This window comes from Neolamprologus multifasciatus, chromosome 6, assembly GCF_963576455.1.
Source record: "Neolamprologus multifasciatus chromosome 6, fNeoMul1.2, whole genome shotgun sequence".
NCBI lineage: Eukaryota > Metazoa > Chordata > Actinopteri > Cichliformes > Cichlidae > Neolamprologus > Neolamprologus multifasciatus.
The window spans coordinates 37,626,417-37,638,383 of NC_140444.1; the positions used below are offsets into that span (position 1 = coordinate 37,626,417).

The 11,967-nt window shown below is 42.4% G+C and overlaps 1 protein-coding gene across 1 annotated transcript; it reads left to right on the forward strand.

Moving 5' to 3' along the window:
- Window positions 1-3: 3 nt before the first annotated feature.
- Window positions 4-10,576, forward strand: LOC146517639 (uncharacterized). The gene is made up of 6 exons (XM_085164080.1): window positions 4-113; window positions 5,044-5,110; window positions 5,204-5,314; window positions 8,920-8,976; window positions 9,981-10,130; window positions 10,257-10,576. The coding sequence occupies exons 2-6, from the start codon at window positions 5,048-5,050 to the stop codon at window positions 10,362-10,364; spliced, it is 489 nt and encodes a 162-aa protein (XP_085020206.1). The 5' UTR covers window positions 4-113; window positions 5,044-5,047; the 3' UTR covers window positions 10,365-10,576.
- Window positions 10,577-11,967: the final 1,391 nt, after the last annotated feature.

An 11,967-nucleotide genomic window follows, 5' to 3' on the forward strand; every position in this document is an offset into this window, starting at 1 on the left:
CATCCAGCAGAGCGCCTCCTTCGCTTCCTGTTCTGTTTTCCTACATTCCAGACAAGCAGCGATACACAGACCTTTGTGGAATAATCCTGAGACCCCTCAGACTTTTACAGGAGGTAAGGTTGGGCTGCTTTTTATTTTTGTTTTCATCTTTGACAGTTGAATAGGATACACAAGCCCACGCGCCTTTCACAGTCCACGTTCTGTTGTTTTGGCACTATTTATGTACATATTAGAAAGAATGTGCACACACACACAGTGAGTGTACAAAGTGCACTTTATTTGCACTAAATTTTTTATTTTTAGATATTTAAAGAGGGAAAAAAGCATAAAAATTGAAATAGACGCATTCATTTTGTAGTAAATTTTTTAGTGTTTGTGTTTTTATTCATACTTATTATAGTTGTTGTTGCTCTATAAAGCTCATTTATGTATATATATATATATATATATATATATATATATATATATATATATATATATATATAAATAAATAAATGAGTAGTTGTAGTCTGCAGTAGTTGCATCACAAGAAATTTTTTTTTTGTTTTGTTTTTGTAAATGGATTTCCATTTTTATAATGTAGGATGAGGATCTGCTTTGTCTGGTTGTGTAGAAGTGTATGGTAGCAGTTAGTAAGTACAAAAATGAAAAAGTTTACATTTATTTATATAGCGAGTTTTAAAAAATAAAAGTAAAATAAAACAGTCACAAAGTGGTTTGCAGAGGAAAAGCAGCTTGTGTAAAGTTAAACATGACACACATGGACCATTCAGACCCTGCCCAGGCACTGAGACAGTGTTTAAACCTGTTTAAGGTGTGAGGAGTGGGGGGTTTGTAGTGCACACTCTATAATAAGTGAGAATGCAGTAATGCCTTATAGCTCCACAAAACAAACAGCCCAGGATAATGACTTGAAATGGCTTCATGCAGCTGTTTACCCGAAACAGCAGTTTCCCCTGTCTGTACTGTGCTGTGGTTATATACTCTCGAGTACCTCTATGGCTCCAGGTTACAACTGTAAAATGTGGATCAGCCATTCACTCCTGTACAGGAAGTGTGGACCGACTTTCCATTTGAAGGGTTTGAGTTTCTGATTCCAAAGGGTGTATCCCAACAGCAAGTGCAGAAACTGGTGAGTAGATCCATCTAGATCACAGGCCTCGAGGGCCTGCAGGTTTTAGATGTGTCCTTGGTAATTTGGTCATTTAAACGGCTAAATTTCCTCCTCAACATGTCCTGAAGTTCTCCAGAGGCCTGGTAATGAACTAATCATTTGATTCAGGTGTGTTGACCCAGGGTGAGATCTAAAACCAGCAGGACAGCAGCCCTCGAGGCCTGGAGTTTGACACCCCTGATCTAGATGATGAAAATCTAGTCAAGTGCAAGTAGCCCTCCTGATTATAGAGCCTAAAAAGGCTAGGTTAAAGATTTACAAATGTCCACAAATTTAGACTTTAAAGTGCAAAATATTGTATTTAAGCAAATGATAGGAATCGTGTAATTAAATCACCTGATTGTATTCTAACTTAACTGCTCTACTTTATCCTGATGCTGATTTCTGAAACTGTTCTTGAGCTGAATGAAACAGAAGAGGAAGTATGCCCTAGCTGCTGATGAAATCCTTTCCTGCCATGCCTGAAAGTCCAAATGGGGAAGCAGTGACTCATTACCAGCTTCTCAGTTCCTTTCACACTTTAATGCAACTTGACGAAAAACAAGTAGAGAATGAGCCAGAAATTAAACAAATGTTGGGTAGTTGTTAATGCTGCTCACTGAGTCCAGTCTTCTTCTTCTGATGTGACTCTGCTCAGCTACAGGACACTAAAAGAAGAACCCGACCCTCCCTAAACAGCTCATATAACTACATGTCTATTCACAGACACACACAGACACACACAGACACACACACACACACACACACACACACACACGCACACACACACACACACTTGTACATTCAGCAGTTTCTCACACAGTACATCTCGACACTTCCTGCACTTCCTTCTCGTCAGCTCCACAAACACAGCTCATATCTTTGTACAGGCTGGGCCATTTACACGGATACACCGTAATAACATAGTAACTGTAGACTGGGCAGCACATTGAACACATTTGATAAGTGGTCAGAAACTTGTAAATAACTCATGAAACCAAGCACACCATTGTTTTTCTTGTGACATTACCAATAAGTTTGATGTGTCACATGGCCTTCTTCCTATTGAAAAAAAAAAAGTTGTATCCAAGATGGCCGACTTCTAAATGTCCACCGTGGTCACCACCCATCTTGAGGAGTTTGCCCCCTCACGTATACTAATGTGCCACAAACAGGACTTTAATATCACCAACCATTCCCATGTTATTACGGTGTATCCATATAAATGGCCCAGCCTGTACTTCACACTCATTCGTTACAGAGTGTTTGGCACAGCCGGCCAACACCACAGATATTCAAGAGCAGACAACGTAGAGTCCCCACAGAAGAAGAAGATTCTTGGAAATGGTCCAAATCAGGATTCAGTCACTGGCAGCAAATACGACAAGATGGCAGCTCCATCAGTGCTGTCATAGATTTGATGTTACACACGTTTCATTACATCAGTTCTTCTTTCCAAGGACCAACAGGGGGCCCACTCCTCTGGCTGGTATAAAGATCTGGTTGTATAGAAGTGTATGGTAAAATGTCTGTAAATGAAAAAGTTTACATTTATTTATATAGCGAGTTTAAGGATTTAAAAAATAAAAGTAAAATAAAACGGTCACAAAGTGGTTTACAGAGGAAAAGCAGCTTGTGTAAAGTTAAACATGACACACATGAACCATTCAGACCCTGCCCACTGAGGCAGTGTTTAAACCTGTACAAGGTGTGAGGAGTGGGGGGTTTGCTGCTCCACAGTTTTGGAGCTTCAGTAGATTAAAGCATATCTAAAGATGGACACTCACATCCAATCTGGTCTGAAGGATGAACATCGTGAGGTTCCACAGTCAAAGTCTACAAAACTCACATCGACCAAGAACACTAGAAACTTTATGCTTGACAGAGCTTTGTGTGTTCTGTCTGTAGCTGCCCATATTCACTATATTTTCCACTCGTCTCCATCGTCTGAACTGTAATACACGCTGTCTGTCAGTGGACACCACAGATACATGAATGACAGAGAATAAAGAACCATCCAATACACTTTTTATCACATGAAATGCTTACATTAGAACACCCTTTCACGCACTCTTTACCCCACAACATTCAGAACTTGTTCCAAATATCACCAAATCATCATGTTCAGCTCGCCGGCAGTAAGGACTAATGTGAAACATCAGAGCATCGCAGGTGTCAGAGAACGATTGTGTAGATGAAGTGAAAAGAAAATCAATACACAACTGTTTAAAAACATTGCATCCATACGGGAAATGCTGTTCTCAGTGATCGAGGTGTCTCACTGTATTTTAAGATCGAGGTCCAACATCTCTAAAGTTAGAAATATCCTGTCTCAGAGTGACGCTGAAAAACTAGTTCATGCATTTATTACTTCCAGGCTGGACGACTGTAATTCATTATTATCAGGATGTCCTAAAAACTCCCTGAAAAGCCTTCAGTTAATCCAAAATGCTGCAGCAAGAGTCCTGACAGGGACTAGAAAGAGAGAGCAGATTTCTCCTGTTTTGGCTTCCTGTTAAATCCAGAATTCAAAATCCTGCTCCTCACATACAAGGTCTTAAATAATCAGGCCCCATCTTATCTTAATGACCTTGTAGTACCATATCACCCTATTAGAGCACTTCGCTCCCGCTCTGCAGGCTCTGCTTTTGTTCACGATTTTTCAACATTAATACAAAGAATAAAACTACTTCTACTAAATGTAAATCTGGAATCCCATTTTCTCAAAGTTGCTTCTTTGGGATGCAAAACTGTGCTGTCTTCTAAACCTGTGCATATATGGGATCCCCACGTTGGTAAGAATCACATGAACAAAGGAGTGAATGTTTGCAGCATAGTGAAGGAGAAAACATTGTTGTAATGTATTTTATTAACCTGCCTATCAATCTGTTTTCCTCTTCATGCCTTTTCCTCTTTTTCCTTCCCTCTTCTCCTTCTTCTCACCATCTGTTTCTTGTCCTGCAGCATTCCTGTTCTTCCCAAGAGGATTCTGACATGTGGTTTTAATGAACTAACACACAGTTACTTTTATCTTTCCCTATCTCATTGTGTTCTCTGTTGCCCGATGCATGAGAGCCTTTCCAAACAAACAGCACACACACACATACGTATGTGGGTCTGTGCATAGCCTCTTTCTTTTTTAATCTGCTTTATCGTCCAGTTGGGTATGTTTTCATTTTTTATTTTAGCCGCACTTGGTTTATTTTTTTAGTGGGATTAAGAATAAATCTGACTCTGAGTTCTGACCAGAACAGAACTGATCTTTTTGTTTGTTTGAAATCGGGAAGAATAAATCCCAGAACAGCAAACGTACACTAACAACTGAACGTTTGGCAACATCATAGCGTGTTCCTATTGTTCTCCATTTGGCCTCCAGATTGTGCCCCATGTCTTGTAGACGGACCCACTTTGTGATTAGTAGACTTGACAAATTTGGCAATTAATGACTCATCATAGTTCTGATCTTCATATAAGACAGCATGCAGATGTCTCTGTGTAGCGTACTGAGGTAAGTGTGCAGGTTAAAGACTTTGTCTGCAAATGAAGTGGTATCCTGTTTACTCCCATGTATCCGAGGATTTCCTTTTCACAGTGGAAGAGTTTCCTTTTAATGTTTTGTAAAGATTTCAGGTGCATGTGTTTATAACAGTTTATCATATTTATCCTTAATCATACTGTTACACTAGTTTTATTGTTTCATATTTGAAACAAACATTCAGTCATCCACCCATTCTTACAGTGGTGTGATGTTTAGGTTAGTCTCCCACTTAGTGAAGCTCCTGGTCTCATTGTTATTTCTGAACTGTTTGAGAACTGATTCTCACCTGCCTGTGTCCACATTTGTGTGGATATCCATACTGCAGTTTGATACACTGTTTCCTGTTTTGCAGTAACATGGCTTCTGAGGGAGCAAGGTTACGTCGCCTCTTTGCCTGGTTTGACCCTGAAAGTGTTGCGGTGAGATTTAGACACAACTGCTTGACTGAAGCTCACTTGTAAGTTCATATATATTATTCAGTGGTTGTCTTTTGCACATCTTTGTTTGCACAGGTGCTCACCATCCTGTTGGGGCTGTTCCAGGTGCTGTTCTCTGCCCCGTTTGCTTACATTGACCAAAGTCTTCCAAAACTCTTCATACTGCCACTAGTCTTGGGAATTGTGGTATGTACTTCATGATTCCTCCACCAATTTGCAGCCATAACGTAACATTCACACACATTCACACTCTGATGGACGCTTCAGAGAACAACTCTGGGTTAGTATCTTGCCCAGGATCTTGACACTCAGAGGGGAGGAGCCAAACATTGAACCACCAACCGATGTGTAGATGTCCTGCTCTAGGGCGTAGGTCCAGAACCTGAGAGCAAAGCTACACCCATATGGGAGATTGTCCCGGGAAAATTTGCTTCAGGCCCAGGAACGTCAGCGGAGCTTGCACAACAGAGGGGCTCAGACAGTTTTTGATTGTATTGCTTCTTTCTTCTAGCTCAAGGATCCTTGCTAAGTGGCAAGGACCCTTTGTGGTCACATGGCGATTGGTAAGTAGTGCGACCGGACAGGGACACGCAGATATACCACTAAGTCAAAGCGTGTAGAGAGGCTGGAACAGCTTCTCAGATGAGACTGGTGAAGGAAAGATGAGTTGGTGCCAGATTCGACCATTCCTGTCTTCCTCCATCGTGATGACCATCTCACACATAGCAGATGTTGCTGTACTGCAGCAGCATTTTGCAGATGTGTTCTCGCCCTGCCTGGTTGTACTACACTCACAGAGCACTCTTGAAATGTGCTCTGGCGTGGCGGTGCAGTCATGCACCTATCGGTTACCTGAACATGTAAGACAAACTTATCAGAAGGAGGTGGCTTCTATGCTGTAGGTGGGAGTGATAATTCAATTCAATTCAATTTTATTTATATAGCGCCAAATCACAACAAATGTCGCCTCAAGGCGCTTCATAGATACAGAGAAAAGCCCAACAATCATATGATATGACCCCCTATGAGCAGCACTTTGGCGACAGTGGAAAGGAAAAACTCCCTTTTAACAGGAAGAAACCTCCGGCAGAACCAGGCTCAGGGAGGGGCGGCCATCTGCTGCGACCGGTTGGGGTGAGAGAAGGAAGACAGGATAAAGACATGCTGTGGAAGAGAGACAGAGATTAATAACAGATATGATTCAATACAGAGAGGTCTGTTAATACATAGTGAGTGAGAAAGGTGACTGGAAAGGAAAAACTCAATGCATCATGGGAATCCCCCGGCAGCCTACACCTATTGCAGCATAACTAAGGGAGGATTCAGGGTCACCTGGTCCAGCCCTAACTATATGCTTTAGCAAAAAGGAAGGTTTTAAGCCTAATCTTAAAAGTAGAGATAGTGTCTGTCTCCTGAATCCAAACTGGAAGCTGGTTCCACAGAAGAGGGGCCTGAAAACTGAAGGCTCTCCCTCCCATTCTACTTTTAAATACTCTAGGAACAACAAGTAGGCCTGCAGAGCGAGAGCGAAGTGCTCTAATAGGGTGATATGGTACTACAAGGTCATTAAGATAAGATGGGGCCTGATTATTTAAGACCTTGTATGTGAGGAGCAGGATTTTGAATTCAATTCTGGATTTAACAGGAAGCCAATGAAGGGAAGCCAAAACAGGAGAAATCTGCTCTCTCCTTCTAGTCCCTGTCAGGACTCTTGCTGCAGCATTTTGGATTAACTGAAGGCTTTTCAGTGAGTTTTTTGGACATCCTGATAATAATGAATTGCAGTAGTCCAGCCTGGAAGTAATAAATGCATGAACTAGTTTTTCAGCGTCACTCTGAGACAGGATATTTCTAATTTTAGAGATGTTGCGCAAATGGAAGAACGCAGTCTTACATATTTGTTTAATATGTGTGTTGAAGGACATATCCTGGTCAAAAATGACTCCAAGGTTCCTCACAGTGTTACTGGAGGCCAATAGAGCCCTATAGTTCCTGGTGTTGCCTCATAGGACTTGTGGTGAAGAGAAATGGGTCTTTATGGCTCTGTGTGGGATACCACAAGCTGTCAGGTTGATGTTTATTCCATGCCCCAGTTTGACAAGCTACTGGTCCAGTTAGGCACTGCTTGTTTTTTCACAACGCTGGATTTGACCAAGGGCTACTGTATCCGGGAGTCCCTGAGGCAGGAGGGCTCATAGCCAACCCAAAAAGAAGTGAGCACATTGATGGGGCACACTACCTGGGGCATCACCTGGGAGGCAGGTGCGCCTCCCCCTCTAACTCTTCTTGCTGTTGGGACTGCAATATAAATATCAGGATAAAACAAGTACGATCAAAACAACATAAACCATAAAATAAACACAAATTTCCACTTTGTGACAGATCCCACACAGTGGGGAACCCTTACTCCACACTGTGGAGTAAGGGTTCTTACTTACTCCACAGTGTGGAGTAAGTAAGAACCCTTACTCCACACCCTTTTCCTTCCCTTTTAATCTGCCTCGAACAGAAGCCTGGGGCCGTTTTGGGTCGACAGCCCTGTTGTCTACATTAGCCCAAAACTGTGTGTGAGAGAGGCCAGAGAAGGAGGAGTTCACCTCGACTGAAAAGTCACCGCAGTATAAAATCATAATTATTACTGTGGTTGTTGTCATTGAGGCTAATAGGAATAAATGGACGCTCACTTTTGTTGTGGAAGTTTTCCATTAAATAAAGCCTGCAGACGAGCGGTGAGCGGTAGCTAACATTCTTTAATCCAAACACACAAAGAACAGACAACCAAGCTTGATGAAGTCCCTGCATGACCGCAGGACAGACGGTCAGCAGAGTCTGAGCCTAGCATGGCTCTCAGTTAAATACCTTCTGCAGGAACAAAAGGCAGCACACAGCTGGTTCACACTCCCTCGCTACCTCCCAGAGTCCTCGAAGAGACAAAAGACTCTTCCTGTGGAGTCGTCTGCTTCCCCACCATCTGTCTTACTGTATGAGTGTGAGACATGTTAAAATCCAGTGGCACCAAGGCATCATACAATAAAATAATGTGATAAATACATAAGTAAAAGAAATTCCCATACACCCTCCACACACTGTGTGCATCGGGTCCTTGCCATAATGTAACCGACTTCATCATGGCAAGAATCAGATTGTTGCACTTGAGCATGAGACTGAACATCTTTTAATCTCAAAACGATCAATTTACTCCCTCATATCAGACCAGCTCTACTACTGACTGGAGAGTAGGTGCTTTGATTTCTCGTGGCTCCAGCCTGCAGCCTGATGGGAACGAACAGAGTGAACAATGTGTCCTTTGCAGTGGGTGTATGTTGTATATGAAGCACTTGGGAGAAAAAGCTACTTGTATGAATGAGGCATGTTGTATAAAGTGTTTTAAGTGATCAAGTACTGCATATACTCACAGTACGCATGTTGTCTTTGTTCAGGGAGGGCCTTGTGTGAATCCTGTGCTACATGTACTCCAAAAGCATGGTGCATCATAAGAGCTCATACAGTGAAGGAGGCCACAAACTGTAGAACAACTGGAATCTCTCATCATTCAAAATGGAAAAGCTTTTGATTTTAAAATATTTTTTAAATGATTTTGAATTAAACGTGTGCTGTGTGTACCCCCCCCCCCCCCGCCCCCCAACAAATGAAAGAATCACTTAGTTCGAGGATTTTGTTCTACTGTTTCATGTTTGACTTCTGCATCCTGTTTGATTTGTGCGCTGCTGCTATCATTTATCATTGAAGCAACATTAACCTTCCCGTTATATTTCTTGTGTGTGTTGCAGGTTATGGCAGGGGGGTCCTTCACAATGGCCAATGAGAAGAACCCAAGCAGACTCCTAGTGAGTTGGCATAAAATGCTAATGTGAAGGTCCGATTGGAAAAAAGGGAACAAAAAAACCAAACTCAAAAACTAAAATATCACATTAGACAGGTTTTCTAACAGTAAATACACTGTGTGTGTGTGTGTGTGTGTGTGTGTGTGTGTGGTTGTGTGTGTGTGTATGAGAATCCTTGGCATAACTGGGATTGAGCACTCTTCTTTTTGCGACGTAGCCTGAAAGACCTCAAAAAGTAACAGCAAGCAACGAACTAAAGAAACAGCTGAGACAATAGTCATCGATGTCTGTCGGTCTACACCAGGGGTGAGCAACTCCAGGCCGAGAGGGCCGGTGTCCTGCAGGTTTTAGATCTCACCCTTGGTCAACACACCTGAATCACATGATTAGTTCATTACCAGGCCTCTGGAGAACTTGAAGACATGTTGAGAAGGTCATTTTGCCATTTAAATCAGCTGTTTTGGATCAAGGACACGTCTACAACCTGCAGGACTCCGGCCCTCGAGGCCTGGAGTTCCCCACACCTTGTTTAGAAAGTGTTACGAAGACATTTCTAATGCTTTGGGACTCCAGTAAACAGTGAGAGCAAAATTACTCCAAGAAGCCAGAACATCATCTACAGACCTGCAGGCCTCACCTGCCTCAGTTATAAGACTGGGCAGAAATGCATGGGCTTAGGAGGAACCCAATGCTGACCACGAAGAACACAAAGGCACTCAGGTTTCCCCAAAAACATCCTGATGATGCCCATTCGATGAGGAAACAGCTGAAGTGTTTTAGTCCTGTTGCATGTGGTGTAAAATCATTTAAAAATACAGTTTTTAACGTAATGATGTGTAATCTTAAAATTAGTTCTGAAACGTGTAGAGTAAGTATGAGAAACATGCCAAAAGACTAAGACTGCTATCATGTCTCACAATGTCACAATACCTGATTACACTCCTGATAAAATGAACATCTTATATTACATAATCTCACATGATTAATAAAAGCTGTCTCCTCTGCAGCTTCAGGGTTGCGTCTGCAGCAATGTGGTTGGTCTGTTGGGGACGCTGCTTGCTTTCGGCCTGTATTACTACACCCTCCACACATCACACAGAGAAGTCACGTGCTCGGATGACTACTACTCGAGGGCTTGCCTCCCACAAGTACTGGCAGTCAGTGTCATCAGCTATGTTTTGCCCTTTCACTTATTCTGACACATTGATCTCTTTTCATTTTCCCTGTCTGATCCTAAAAGTCCTGTGGATTGTAGTACAGCCTGTCTCTCCTGTGCTCTGCAGGACTACTCCTGGAGTGTGACGCTGCTGCTGCTTCTCTTTGACACTGGTGCTGTGGTCATGCACGGTCTCCTCTCTATCTCCGCCTTCAAAACACTGAAGACAAACTAAGACACACGAACCAAAACCACTGTAGTAGTCCTTCTGCTTTGGTGTCCTGAGCTTGATTCCTGGTGTAAGAAAACTTTTCCTTTACTGACCAGTCAGAATATCTACTGATGCCACCCTCTGTACAAACAACTACTATCACTATATCTTATGTTTTGTAACCACTGTATAACAAAGACCCTCATTAATAAATGTGATTACTGGTTGTCACTGTATTATGTGGTCTTCACAGGTTTGACCTCTTTGTGGATGGTAGCTTGGTTGTTACCATCCAATTTTCTGTTGAGGTGATGGGGAGGCCTAGCTGCGAGTTTGTAAGTGCATGCATTGCACACACTGTTCCCTTTTCCCAGCTTCCAGTCTGCTTCCAGTAGACAGATGGCCTCACTGTTAGTCTTCAAACTTCTTTTGATAAAACCTTTAGTCAGGGCTGAGTCATGTGACCCTAACCCATACATCAGTTATGCTGTTACGTCTTTTAATTTTCAATATCTTTCCTGACTTATATTAAATAGTTATCTTTAGTAAATGAAGAATATATCCTTTTTAATAGCTTCTGCTGCATTTCTCAGTCATGTGTCAACTCTTCCATACCACACAGAGCCTGTTGCACTTTTGTTCCACACCTTCCCCAGTCCAGTTTAGATATCATGCATGACTTTTCTTCCGCCCCCAGGTTGAGATCTGATGCAGGGTTTTTTTTAATCTTTCTTGATATTTTTGAGCAGTGTTTATTCTGCAAAACACTGCAAAACAAGCTGAAAAACAATAGAGTACCCATTTCTTAAAAATACCATTTATATGTGGTATGGCCCACGACCAAATCAAGGTACCCCCCTTGTCACCTTTGCCCCATTATAATTGCATATTTCAGGGCACGAAGGGAAGACAGTGCTTCAAAGTATAGTTTACAAGAGTGAGCAGGACTTTATTCTAGAAGGCAAATTTCTTACATTTCACAAACTGTGAACAGACATTCCTGCTACACACCGCCAAAAGGTTGATTATGTTCATCTGGACGTTTTCAGAGGGAGAAACATTTCATCAACATCAAGTGACAACATCAATCTTATAAACAGGACATTTGCACAATGAAACTAGCACCACTGAATGAACAATGGGCTGGGAGGTCAGTTCCTTGACCAGGCGATTACTCACCTGAGTAAATGTGGTTATCCCAGCTGGACGTTTGTCAAAGCTGGAAAGGCTCCTAAGAAAGCTCCAGCCGATCCAGGAGAGAAGGACAACCACTGCCCAAGCGAAAACCTGTAGTGATCCCGTACGTGTCAGGAGTATCGGAGCAGTTGAAACACATTTTTATCTAAACCCCGCGTCTCTGTGACCTTTAAACCCCAAAACACGCTGCGCCAAAAACTGGTCCACCCCAAGGATCGGGTCCCCCGACACAAACAGAGTAACATAGTGTACGCTGTTAAGTGCAGGAGGATTGCTGTGATTTATACATCGAGGAAACCAAACAACCTCTGGCTGAGAGGATGACACAACACAGAAGAGCTACCTCGTCAGGCCAGGACTCTGCAGTCTATTCACACCTACAGGCCAGTGGACACTCTTTCAATGATGAGGATGTACACATCCTGGACAG

Excerpts from the sequence above, each read along its gene's own strand:
- LOC146517639 (XM_085164080.1), top strand. The coding sequence starts at position 5,048 with ATGGCTTCTGAGGGAGCAAGGTTACGTCGCCTCTTTGCCTGGTTTGAC. Across the intron at positions 5,315-8,919 it reads CACTAGTCTTGGGAATTGTG|GTTATGGCAGGGGGGTCCTT; the intron begins GTATGTACTTCA and ends TGTGTGTTGCAG. Across the intron at positions 10,131-10,256 it reads GCCTCCCACAAGTACTGGCA|GACTACTCCTGGAGTGTGAC; the intron begins GTCAGTGTCATC and ends TGTGCTCTGCAG.